This window comes from Salvelinus sp. IW2-2015, linkage group LG19, assembly GCF_002910315.2.
Source record: "Salvelinus sp. IW2-2015 linkage group LG19, ASM291031v2, whole genome shotgun sequence".
Classification (NCBI taxonomy): Eukaryota; Metazoa; Chordata; class Actinopteri; order Salmoniformes; family Salmonidae; genus Salvelinus; species Salvelinus sp. IW2-2015.
In genome coordinates this window covers 25596880-25608521 of record NC_036859.1, presented here as the reverse complement: position 1 = coordinate 25608521, position 11642 = coordinate 25596880, and the positions used below count along the sequence as shown (strand labels likewise).

Below are 11642 nucleotides of genomic sequence, written 5' to 3'. Positions count from 1 at the left end.
AGCTAGTACTGTAATAAACGTGGACTGTGTGTGTGTATCTCTCTCTGTCTATGGAATGGTGTGTGTATATAGTCGTGGACTGTGTGCTCGTCTATGGAACGGCGTGCGTGCGCATGCAGATAAACCTATAACCTCAGGCCCTACTCACCAGCTGTGGGGGCCGTGGGGCCAGCTCCTCTCAGGGTGCCAGACAGGGTAGAGGTGATGCGACTCTGGCCCCTGCCCAGCCTCCTGAACAAAGGATCTGTGACTGTGTTGTCCTCGTCGTGTAGTGATAGTGTCCGGGGCCTAAAGTGCCTCCATCGGCTCGACTTAATGTTCAACAGTATCCGACTGAGGTCCGCAGAAGAGGAAGAATAAGAAGAGGTTCTGTCCGAGGTATTTGTTTGTGAGGTACTAGCAAACTTGTCTGTGACTGGAGAGTGGGCAGGCAGGTCAAGCATTTCCGAGTCCAGCCCATGAAATACATTGTCAAAGTCTGTGTGCGCCCTGTCCAGCAAAACCCTGAGGGAGAGAGAACAGGGTTAAGTCCTTCTGTTAGCAAGGCATTCATGCCATTGGTCCCAGAAAACTATTAAATTGATCTCACATCAACAGATCTTAATATGAATTGGAGAGTGGATATGTTTGTCCTGCCCCCATCACTCAGCTGTTTACCAAAACAGTGGCGGGGGCAACCATCCGTTTGAATCCCAGATTTCCCCTTGTAACCTACCTGCCCCCCCGTCCCAGGCGGCGTCGTGCCATGCCAAGGCAGCGTGGTGGCACGGTGAGGGTGGTGAGGCAGTAGCGGTAACGAGGGTCTCCCAGACCTCCCTCTGACGGACTGACCCACGGCCAGCTGCCGCCGTGGTCCAACCGAGACTAGTGAGACAGACACAGGAGGAGCCATTAGACAAGTTTTAGACATGGTCTCTAGCTCAGTAGAGCATGGCGCTTATAACGCCAAGATAGTGGGCTCGATTCCCMGGACCACCCACACGTAAAAACATGATGCACTCATGACTAACAAGTCTTGGATAAAAGCATCTGCTAAATGTCAGGCCACAAAGAATAATGGTCTGGGGCTGTTTATGGTTCGGGCTAGGCCACTTAGTTCCAGTGAAGGGAAATCTTAACGCTACAGCATACAATGACATTCTAGATGATTCTGTGCTTCCAACTTGGGGAATGACAATGCCCCCGTGCACAAAGTGAGGTCCATACAGAAATGGTTTGCCGAGATCGGTGTGGAAGAACTTGACTGCACAGAGCCCTGACCTCAACCCCATCGAACACCTTTGTGATGAATTGGAATGCTGACTGCGAGCCAGGCCTATTGCCCATCAGTAGTGTCCGACCTCACTAATGCTCTTATGACTGAATGGAAACAAGTCCCCGCAGCAATGTTCCAACTAGTGATGAACCGATATGACATTTTTGGCCGATAGCGATATCCAATATTTTTCTTGCCAAAAACAATTATACCGATAACAGATATTTAAAATGTTTGCGGCCTTTTAAGCATTCTAGTACAGTTAAATAGTTACACACACACACAGCGGTCTTAGGAACTGCATCTCAGTGTAAAACGCTTGACAGACACTGGTTCGAATCCAGGCTGTGATTGAGAGTCCCATACGGCAGCGCACAATTGGCCCAGCATCGTCCAGGCCATCATTGTAAATTAGAATTTGTTCTTAACTGACTTGCCTAGTTAAATAAAGGTTACACACACCAAAAKGTTCTTGTTGGCATTTACACATGCCCCCATTACCAGTAAAACATAATCAATACGTATTACTTTCACTTACTTGCTGTGCTGTTTTGTTCATTTGTTCAGTCATTTCATTCTCAACCAGGATTTCTATGGAATGCCGTTTGCTTGTCAAAAAAGATACAGTAGCACTGCCAAAGCTGCACAAAAAAGTCTGCAAACACCAGCCACAAACGATGTGTTTACAATACCGCGTTGAGCACCGGCGTGTACCAGTGCTCGACCAGTCTGCGAAAGCCAACATCACCCACGACAGAGAATGGTTGATTGTCAAGGGCAATGAACTTCATTATCTTGGCTTTACTGGATTTCGTCTTTGAGTTGTCTTGCTAATATGTTCTTACTCTTTCAAATGACTGCTCAACCCACACAGCAGACATTGTGTGGGCTAGGTTAGGAATGCTGTGTTGCACGTGTAGTGCAAACTTTTACGTGGCGTTATTACGTCATGTACCTACATTATATAGGTATGCACGGTAGCTTTGACATCGGTTTTTAACATCCGCGTTAAACTAGACACCAGAACGATGTTGGCATTTTTAGCTAATATCGCCCGATTCTGATATGTTCACCGATATATCGTGCATCCCTAGTTCCAACATCTAGTGTAAAGCCTTCCCAGAAGAGTGGAGGCTGTTATAGCAGTAAAGTGGGGGACCAACTCCATATTAATGCCCATGATTTTGGAATGAGATCTTCAACGAGCTTTTTGTCATATAGTGTATAATGTACAGATATTGGGTACAAAATGAACTTGTGTAAATGTACAATAAAGTTATCAGATGGAGTCATTTATACTCACAGCATAATATTGACAGCCTGCTTTCCTTCGGAATGAAAAGGAACCATCTGGGTCATTCTCCTCCTCAGCTTCTGAGGAGCCTGAGTGCATCTAGAGGGAGAGCAGTCACAGGTCWCCAAAATGACCAAATAAAGAAGTTTCCCCCACAGATGTCCAAGGCCCAATCCCACCCTAAGCACTTGATGACAATAATATGGTCATAGCTCCATCTTGCCCTCTGATAGGCTAGGTGGAAGTCTCACCATATTGCTTATACTAATCAAATCCTCTCAGATRTCCAAGTGCATAGGACGTTGGGTTTGTGTCCCAAATGGACCCCTAGACCCATGTCTAACCGCTCTGCCTACCTGGGAGTGCAGCTCATCATCTGAGCTGGGGAAGTCATACTGGTGGACGTCCTTAGCGTTGAACACAGAGGGGCCAGAGTAGTGAGGGYCAGCAGCTGACAGGGGTAAGACTTTAGGCTTCCTCTCATACTTCCTCTTCTGCCTGACAACCTCAGTCTTCTCCGGCTAGAAGGGAAGGACAGACAATTCAATCCGTCACTTACTTGCTAGCAATTTTTTMGGGGGGAAGCAGGAAAAAACCTTTGAGTCATTGGCCCGTACTCACAAAGTATCTCTGAGTAGAGATGCTGACCTAGGATCAGGTCACTTTCTCCATTGTGATCCAAAAGGCAAAACTGACCCTAGATCAGCAGCACTCCTACTACGAGACACTATGTGAATACGGGCCAATGAGAGATCAACCTCTTTTTTCTCTCTCTAACTCACACACACACCTTGGACTTGTACTCCTTGAGGTCCATGTGGTCCTGATGTCTGTACTGGTTGCTGTTTGTCAGCGGTGCCAGGGGAATAATATGGGCAGGCTTGGCCAGAGCTCGCTGAGCCAGCACTTCAGCCATGATTTCACCACCGAAGTCCGACATAACGTTCCTGGAAGGGCAACGGTCAAAGTCAAGTTATAATCAACCATTTGAATAACTCAACTGGATCTCAATCAAATCACCAGACAATCAAAACACTGTTTTGCAACAGAAGACCAATTCTAGTCTCTTAAACAGATCCCAACCATTCCACTACAGTAGTACCATAGAGATCCTATAGGCCTAATTATATACCCAAGCAGATATCTACAAATGCATTGTTGTATACAATATTTTACCACATTTATTCAGTTTCCAGAATGAAAGTTGTCCAGACTAAGATGACTGTCATCCTAGCAACATGACTTAAAACACTACATCTATGAGTAGTGCCCACCTCTTCTCTACGATCTCCAGGGTGAGGTGCAGCAGCTCTCTCTTGCTCTTCTCCCTCCTCTTGATCATCTCCAGGATGGTGACGGCTCGGCTCAGGTCCCGCCGCAGTTTCAGCATCTTCTCATACCCAGCCTCCTCGTTCTTACGGTTCTGAGGGGGCAATTTCACCATTAATTGACTCATCTGCTGTCAATAACCTAGGGTAAGCCTATAATTAGTTGAAATGGAAATGCGTAGTGATACACACACACACTTGTGGTCAGTTTCCAGCCTAGCCCTAAACTAAAAACTATGCTCAACAGGAATTTCTATTGACCAGGACTAGGCTTTATCTGTGTATGGAAATCGTGTAAACTACCCCTTATAATATTGCCAGAGACCTGGCCGTGCYGTGCCAGGACAACAACCTCTCCCTKAATGTGATCAAGACAAAGGAGATGATTGTGGACTACAGGAAAAGGAGGACCGAGCACACCCCCATTCCCGTCGACGGGGCTGTAGTGGAGCAGGTTGAGAGCTTCAAGATCCTTGGTGTCCACATCACCAACAAACTATCATGGTCCAAGCACACCAAGACATTCGTGAAGAGAGCACGACAAAACCTATTCCCCCTCAGGAGACTGAAAAGATTTGGTATGGGTCATCAGATCGTCAAAAGGTCCTACAGCTGCACCATCGAGAGCATCCTGACTGGTTGCATCACTGCCTGGTATGGCAACTGCTCGGCAACTGACCGCAAAGCACTACAGAGGGTAGTGTGCGAACGGCCCAATAAATCACTGGGGCCAAGCTTTCTGCCATCCAGGACCTCTATACCAGGCGGTGTCAGAGGAAGGCCATAAAAATTGTCAGACTCCAGCCACCCTAGGCATAGACTGTTCTCTCTGCTACCGCACAGCAAGCGGTACCGGAGCAGCAATTCTAGGTCCAAGAGGCTTCTAAACAGCTTCTACCCCCAAGCCATAAGACTCCTGAACATTTAATCAAATGGCTACCCAGACTATTTGCATTGCTGCCGCCCCCCCTCTCTTACAGTGCTGCTACTCTGTTATTATCTATGCATAGTCACTTTAATAACTCTACCTACACATGTACATATTACCTCGACTAACCACTGCCACCGCACATTGACTCTGTACCGGTACCCCCTGTATATAGCCTCGCTATTGTTATTTTACTGCTGCTCTTTAATTATTTGATATCTATATTATTATATATTTTTTTAACTGCATTGTTGGTTAGGGCTTGTAAGTAAACATTTCACAGTAAGGTCTACACCTGTTGTATTCGGCGCATGTGACAAATAAAATGTTATTTGCCCTGGTCTAGAGGTGGGATCCTACCTTTCTGGTCTGCATCTTCTCCGTCCTCCTGCGAAAGGCCACGTAGGGGTCTGAGGTGCTGGAGCCGTCCCTCTTCTCCTGCTTCACAGTGGGGTGCAGCGTGCCGTGCTTGCCGTTTTTCCTCTTCCTGGTCCAATAGTCAAATACTTCCTTGATCAGCTCGTCATCCTCCTTCAACAGCAGCTTGGCCTCCTGCAGGCTCACCGCCTGATCGGGGGAAGAGGTGAGGGAGGAGCAGGGGGTCACATTTGGGAGGCAGCAGGGTCTCTGTTCTGATCCCCTGATTGTAGAGTAACAATTTCTGGTTTCTGTAGCATGACACAGCTTGGTGTGCAAGATAGTACACCCCCTGGACAGGATGCTAGTCTGATGCTATGACTGCCCATTTTAGGCTACTCCCTTTTCTCCCATCAAATGGCACCCGTTTCCCTGTGTGGTGCACTATTTTTGACCAAGGCACTTAGGGCTCCCGTCAAAAGTAGTACACTATATGTAGGGAATAGCGTGCCATTTGGGATGCAGATTCCAAGACTTACCTGCTGCCCACTGCCTTTCTCCAGACGGTCGACCATCTCCTCAAACTGCAGGAAGGTGATCTCCATCTTCTTCTTTAGCTTGTTCACAAACACCTCGTCTTCTGTGTCCAGGTCATAGTCCGGCTGCTCCGTGTCCAGGGTGAAAGCTACAGGTGAGAGGTGAGAACTTCAGACATGAGAACGGAGTAGAGCTGGGATGACGAATCTAAAGTTAGACAGACCATACCGATCATTTTCACAGGTACTTTGCTGATATTGTTCATGACGATACGTAGTCTATACTAGAGAAATGTGAAGTTTGAAATGAAATATGTTTGCTAATATGGTTGATTGATTATTAATGAAGCAATTGATGGCTACAACATCCTAGTAAATTTACACTCTGGTTCTATTTTCAACAATTTGGCATGCGGCTCACACCGGAGAACTCATAAGATCTGCCCACYCCTGCAAAAGCTACGCGTCCATGACGCCCCAGTGTAGCTCTCCTGTTACCACTGAGCACACATGCTAACGTAGTAGCATCACAGTAGCCTGGTGCTTAAGCCAATGCATTTCCATTCCAACAGTTCAAAAGAGCTGGATGCTCCCCTTTCCTATTACAGGATATGGGAGACCTTCTAGTCCATCTTCCCAGTTTGACATAATGCTGACTTATGTTTCAAGCTACTAGTATTTCAATTCTGACTAAAGCAATGGTTGTATTGATTGGGGTAAAGTAATTCATTTACATTTGGTCGGTTCAGCAAATCGAGCAAGAGAAACTTCATGGCAGCATCTTGGCAACTGCATTTAAATTGAGCTTTCAAAGCCCAAGACGGATGACAACCCTGAATCCAAAACAAACACACCTTCATTTAAATCAATRAAATTCCAATCATGTTAGATTGCGTTTTCGGCAGCTTCTACTAACAAGGTAACGTGAATTAACACAATTGCCTAGCTATAATGACACAGAAAAAGTTGCAGGAAAAAAACTAAGTTACATATTGCAATATTATTTTGGGAGGATATAGATATTTGACTCTAACAATTGTTTTGCTACTGTAGGTAGTAACAACAACTTTTCAGAACTTATTTCCCTGACTGATCAAAACTAGTTTTAGTCTTTCCTCTCTGCAGCAGACATATGGTGAGCAATATGTTTGGAACATCTGGTGAGCAATATGTTGGGAACATCAAAGCACATTATCGAATCGGCACCTAAGTATCGTGATTATATTGAGCGGTCCCTGGCAATTCCCAGGCCCATCTCACAATAATGACAAAAGCTCAGGATATAACATTTAGCTGAGCTCTTATCTTGAGCAATAACAAATGGTATGATTCATGTACGAGAGGATTAGGCCTACTAAATTACTACTAAGGCTAGATCCCACAACGCTTGAGAATTATGCCTTACAAGTCCCAACTACTACCAACAAAACTGCTTGCCATAGAGTGGTGGGGAGGAGGAGTCTACAGAAGCAACTTGACCTTTCATTTTCTGGATTCAGGTTCACTCAAACAACATTTTACTATTGACAGTTGACTTCGAGATTGTATATAGATTGGCTCTCCTTCAATATGAATTGGTTCATGAAACTTTGCCACCAGCTCCTGATATCAGGGCATAAAAACTACTCATCAGTCCATTGCCTAGCAACAGATAACCCACATATACAGATGTTATCAACACCTCTCCATAAACCAAGCTGAGGAGGTACAACCAAATCCCAAATGGACACCTAGACCCAACATCCTAGGGACTTGGAGGTCTAAGAGGGTCTGCCAGCTGCAATCAATATGGAAACAGTTCCACCGGGCCCTCTGATCGGCTAGGTGGAAGATTCATCATATTACTTATATCAATCAAATCCTGTCAGATTTCCCAAAGTGCATAGGGAAGGTGTTTGGGTCGATTTGGGATTGAGCGYTAGTATAGGGTACTAGAGCCTTGCAGCCAGGTCCACTACTCACGCTGTATGTGAATAAGCTGCTTTGGCATCTTAAACTCCCCAGGGTAGAGGGACTCGTAGTAGGCGATGTTGCCGTCTGCCTCCGGGACGGGGATGACCATGTTGTGTTTCTCTCCATACACCGACTGAGCCGACATGGCCCTCTGGAGATGGTGTTCCTAGAGAAAGAGATCTTAATAATAATCAACACATTCAGCAGACGCTTTTTATCTGAAGCGATTTACAATCATGCGTGCAAACATTTTCATATGGGTGGTCCCAGCGGGAAACAAACCCTCGATCCTGGTATTGCAGTCACCATGCTCTATCAACTGTGCCACACAGGACCACAGAGAGGAGTAGAGGTCAAATGAATGAAGATACCTCTGCCTAGGATTTAACAATCAAGTCAGATCACTTTAATAGGTAAATTGACAGGGTCAGCTGGAACTTGAGGAAATTGACGCCTAGAGTGGAGTACATAAGTCAGAGTGAATCTCAAGCACTGTGACAGACTGCCATCTTATCCTTGAGGCTAGGAACAAATCAAGGGTCAAATCATTACTGATAGAAACAATCACCTTCAGAGTTTAGGTGATTGTTTAACTAGTACTCTCAAGCAAAGGACTGGAAAATGGAAAATAAAACAGCAGGACTTGGCAAGGCCAGGGTAAAAGTGCTGGAATGGTTGTCAGTCACCGATTTACTATGCTATTCCCCAGGTGCAAAACCCAAGTACACTTTATATCCAAGGCAATATGTAGGCTTAACCTCTCTTGGGTACGTGAGACGTTAGCGTCCCACCTCTTCAACAGCCAGTGAAAATGCTGGGCGCCAAATTCAAAAATACTAATATAAATATTCAGAAAACAAAACATATTTTACATAGGTTTAAAGATGAACTTCTTGTGAATCCAACCACGGTGTCAGATTTAAAAAATGCTTTACGGCGAAAGCATACCGTACGATTATTTGAGAAGATAGCCCAGCAGACAAATCATTACAAACAGTAACCAGCCAAGTAGAAGAGTTACAAAATTCAGAAATAGAGATAAAATTAATCCCTTTGATGATCTTCATATGGTTGCACTCAGCAGACATTTATTTACATTTAAGTTCATAGAATCATGTCAAACAATGTTTATATTCAATCCTCAGGTTGTTTTTAGCCTAAATAAATCGATAATATTTCAACCGGACAATAACGTCAATATGAAAGGTAAACAAGAAAGYCACTCTCTCGGTCGCGTACATGAAAAAGCTCTGTTACACTTTAGGGTCCACTCATTCAGACTGCTCTTKCTTCCTTATTTTTCAGAATACAAGCCTGAAACAATTTCTAAAGACTGTTGACATCTAGTGGAAGGCATAGGAACTGCAATTTGAGTCCTATGTCAATGGATACTGTAATGGCATTGAATAGAAAACTACAAAACCACAAAAAAAACTACTTCACGAATGGATTATTCTCAGGTTTTTGCCTGCCAATTCAGTTCTGTTATACTCACAGACACTATTTTAACAGTTTTGGAAACTTGAGTGTTTTCTATTCAAATCTACCAGTTATATGCATATCATATCTTTTGGGTCCGAGAAGCAGGCAGTTTAATTTGGGTATGCTTTTCATCCAAAATTRCGAATGCTGGCCCCTTACCCTAGAGAAGTTAACTCGGGGGCGGCAGCGTAGCCTAGTGGTTAGAGCGTTGGACTAGTAACCGAAAGGTTGCGAGATCGAATCCCCGAGCTGACAAGGTACAAATCTGTCGTTCTGCCCCTGAACAGGCAGTTAACCCACTGTTCCTAGGCCGTCATTGAAAATAAGAATTTGTTCTTAACTGACTTGCCTAGTAAAATAGAGGTAAAAAAAAATAAAAAAATAAAAAATAAAAACTCATACCAGTTTCGTAACTAAAAATTCCTATTCTTCGGTTTCAAAGTCTGGGGGCTAGTTTGGACCAGGCACCTGGCAGATTATGCACTTTACAGCAACAAATAATGACCGTCATCTCAAAATCACCAGTGGAACAGGGTTTCCATTAGCCGGTAAAAGCCAGCTTTTCGCCAATAAAAAATTATTTAAAGTAATTAAAAAAATTATCCCATTGCAATGTTTTCCACAAGCACATTGAGTAGTCAGCCAAATAGAAAAAGTAGCCCGCCAGGCAACCACCGACTGTTTGCTCATTGCTGTTGCTCTAAGATGGCAACGCCGAGCAAATGCGCCAATTGAATCTCAACAAGGAAACAGTCGGTACTGGTATTTGATTAWTAATTATTGGAAAAGTATTGATTTCAGAAAACAAAGATGTGCAAGCAACTACAGAGGACAAACAGGTACAAGGTGGGCATTTCATAACTAAACATTTCTGAAGTATTGATCTTGGGCGAATCAATGTAGTCGGCGCTAGATTCCACAAAGCCTGGTCTCTTACCAATGTCTGCTTTTTACCTGATCCGAATATTTTTGCATTAATGGTATAACTGACCAAACTTCTGTAGGCTACACACACACACAATATTCAGCCCTTATGAACTAATGTATTTTAGGCCAGAAAAACAACCATGTATGATTTAATGAAACTCGGGGTATTGTAGCCTACAGTGCGTGGAGTGAGCCGAGTGCTCTGTATGCAGCATTAGACCCGCGCAGGCGCGTTTTGCTTAACTTCTCTAGGATAGGGGGCAGCATTTTCACGTTTGGATGAAAAGCATACCTAAATTCAACTGCCAGCTACTCATCCCCAGAAGATAAGATATGCATATTATTAGTAGATTTGGACAGAAAACACTAAKGTTTCTAAAACTGTTTGAATCATGTCTGAGTACCACAGAACTTTTTTTAGCAGGCGAAACCCTGAGGACAAACCATTCATTTTTTGTTGTTGTCACTTTAATGGATTTTCATTGGGAATCCAGGTTTCTAATTGACCTTCTTGCAGTTCCTACCGCTTACCCTGGAAGTCAACAGTCTTTAAAAATTGGTTGAGGGTTTTTCCTTTGTGTAATGAAGTACGGCCATCTTCAACGAGGGTCACTTGTGTACTGTTTGAGGCGCGTGACCAGAAAGCTAGCTACAGTTTGTTTTAATCCTGTATTGAACACAGATCATCCCGTCTTCAATTTTATCGATTATTGACGTAAAAAAAATACCTAAAGTTGTATTACAAAAGTAGTTTGAAATGTTTTGGCAAAGTTTACAGGTAACCTTTGAGATATTTTGTAGTCACGTTGCTCAAGTTGGAACAGGTGTTTTTCTGGATCAAACGCGCCAAATCGACGGAATTAATCGAACAAAAATMACCATTTGTGATGTTTATGGGACATATTGGCGTGCCAACAACAGAAGCTCGTCAAAGGTAAGGCATGAATTATATTTTTATTTCTGCGTTTTGAGTCGCAGGTTGAAATATGCTTCTCTTTGTTTACAATGGTGCTAGCCTCAGATAATAGCATCGTTTGCTTTCGCCGAAAAGCCTATTTGAATTCTGACATGTTGGCTGGATTCACAACCAGTGTAGCTTTAATTTGGTGTCTTTCATGTGTGATTTAATGAAAGTTMGATTTTTATAATAATTTATTTGAATATGGCACTGCATTTTCTCTGGCTTTTGGCCAAGTGAGACAGTAGCGTCCCGCCTAAACTCCGATTTTTGGATATAAATATGACCTTTACCGAACAAAACATACATGTATTGTGTAACATGAAGTCCTATGAGTGTCATCTGATGAAGATCAAAGTTTAGTGATTAATTTTCTCTATTTCTGCTTTTTGTTACTCCTCTCTTTGGCTGGAAAAATGGCTCTGTTTTTCTGTGGCTATGTACTGACCTAACAATCGTTGTGTGCTTTCACCGTAAATCCTTTTTGAAATCAGACATGTTGGCTGGATTCACAACAAGTGTAGCTTTAATTTGGTGTCTTTCATGTGTGATTTCATGAAAGTTGGATTTTTAATAGTAATTTATTTGAATTTGGCGCTCTGTATTTTTACTGGCTTTACCCCA

The 11642-nt window shown here is 43.6% G+C and overlaps 1 protein-coding gene across 3 annotated transcripts in view; it reads right to left on the bottom strand.

Annotated features, from left to right (window-relative positions):
• The window catches only part of LOC111979151 (enhancer of polycomb homolog 1), a 43362-nt gene that overhangs the window by 10321 nt on the left and 21399 nt on the right, over positions 1-11642 (bottom strand). For all 3 annotated transcript variants that reach the window (XM_024009487.2, XM_070448921.1, XM_024009486.3), the window contains 9 exons: positions 7661-7817; positions 5702-5847; positions 5166-5372; positions 3824-3972; positions 3340-3496; positions 2906-3070; positions 2559-2648; positions 716-864; positions 149-504 (listed from right to left, as the gene is read on the bottom strand). In XM_024009487.2, coding sequence (XP_023865255.1) covers positions 149-504; positions 716-864; positions 2559-2648; positions 2906-3070; positions 3340-3496; positions 3824-3972; positions 5166-5372; positions 5702-5847; positions 7661-7796 — 1555 coding nt within the window. In that variant the 5' untranslated portion in view covers positions 7797-7817. The remainder of the gene's footprint in view (positions 1-148; positions 505-715; positions 865-2558; positions 2649-2905; positions 3071-3339; positions 3497-3823; positions 3973-5165; positions 5373-5701; positions 5848-7660; positions 7818-11642) is intronic.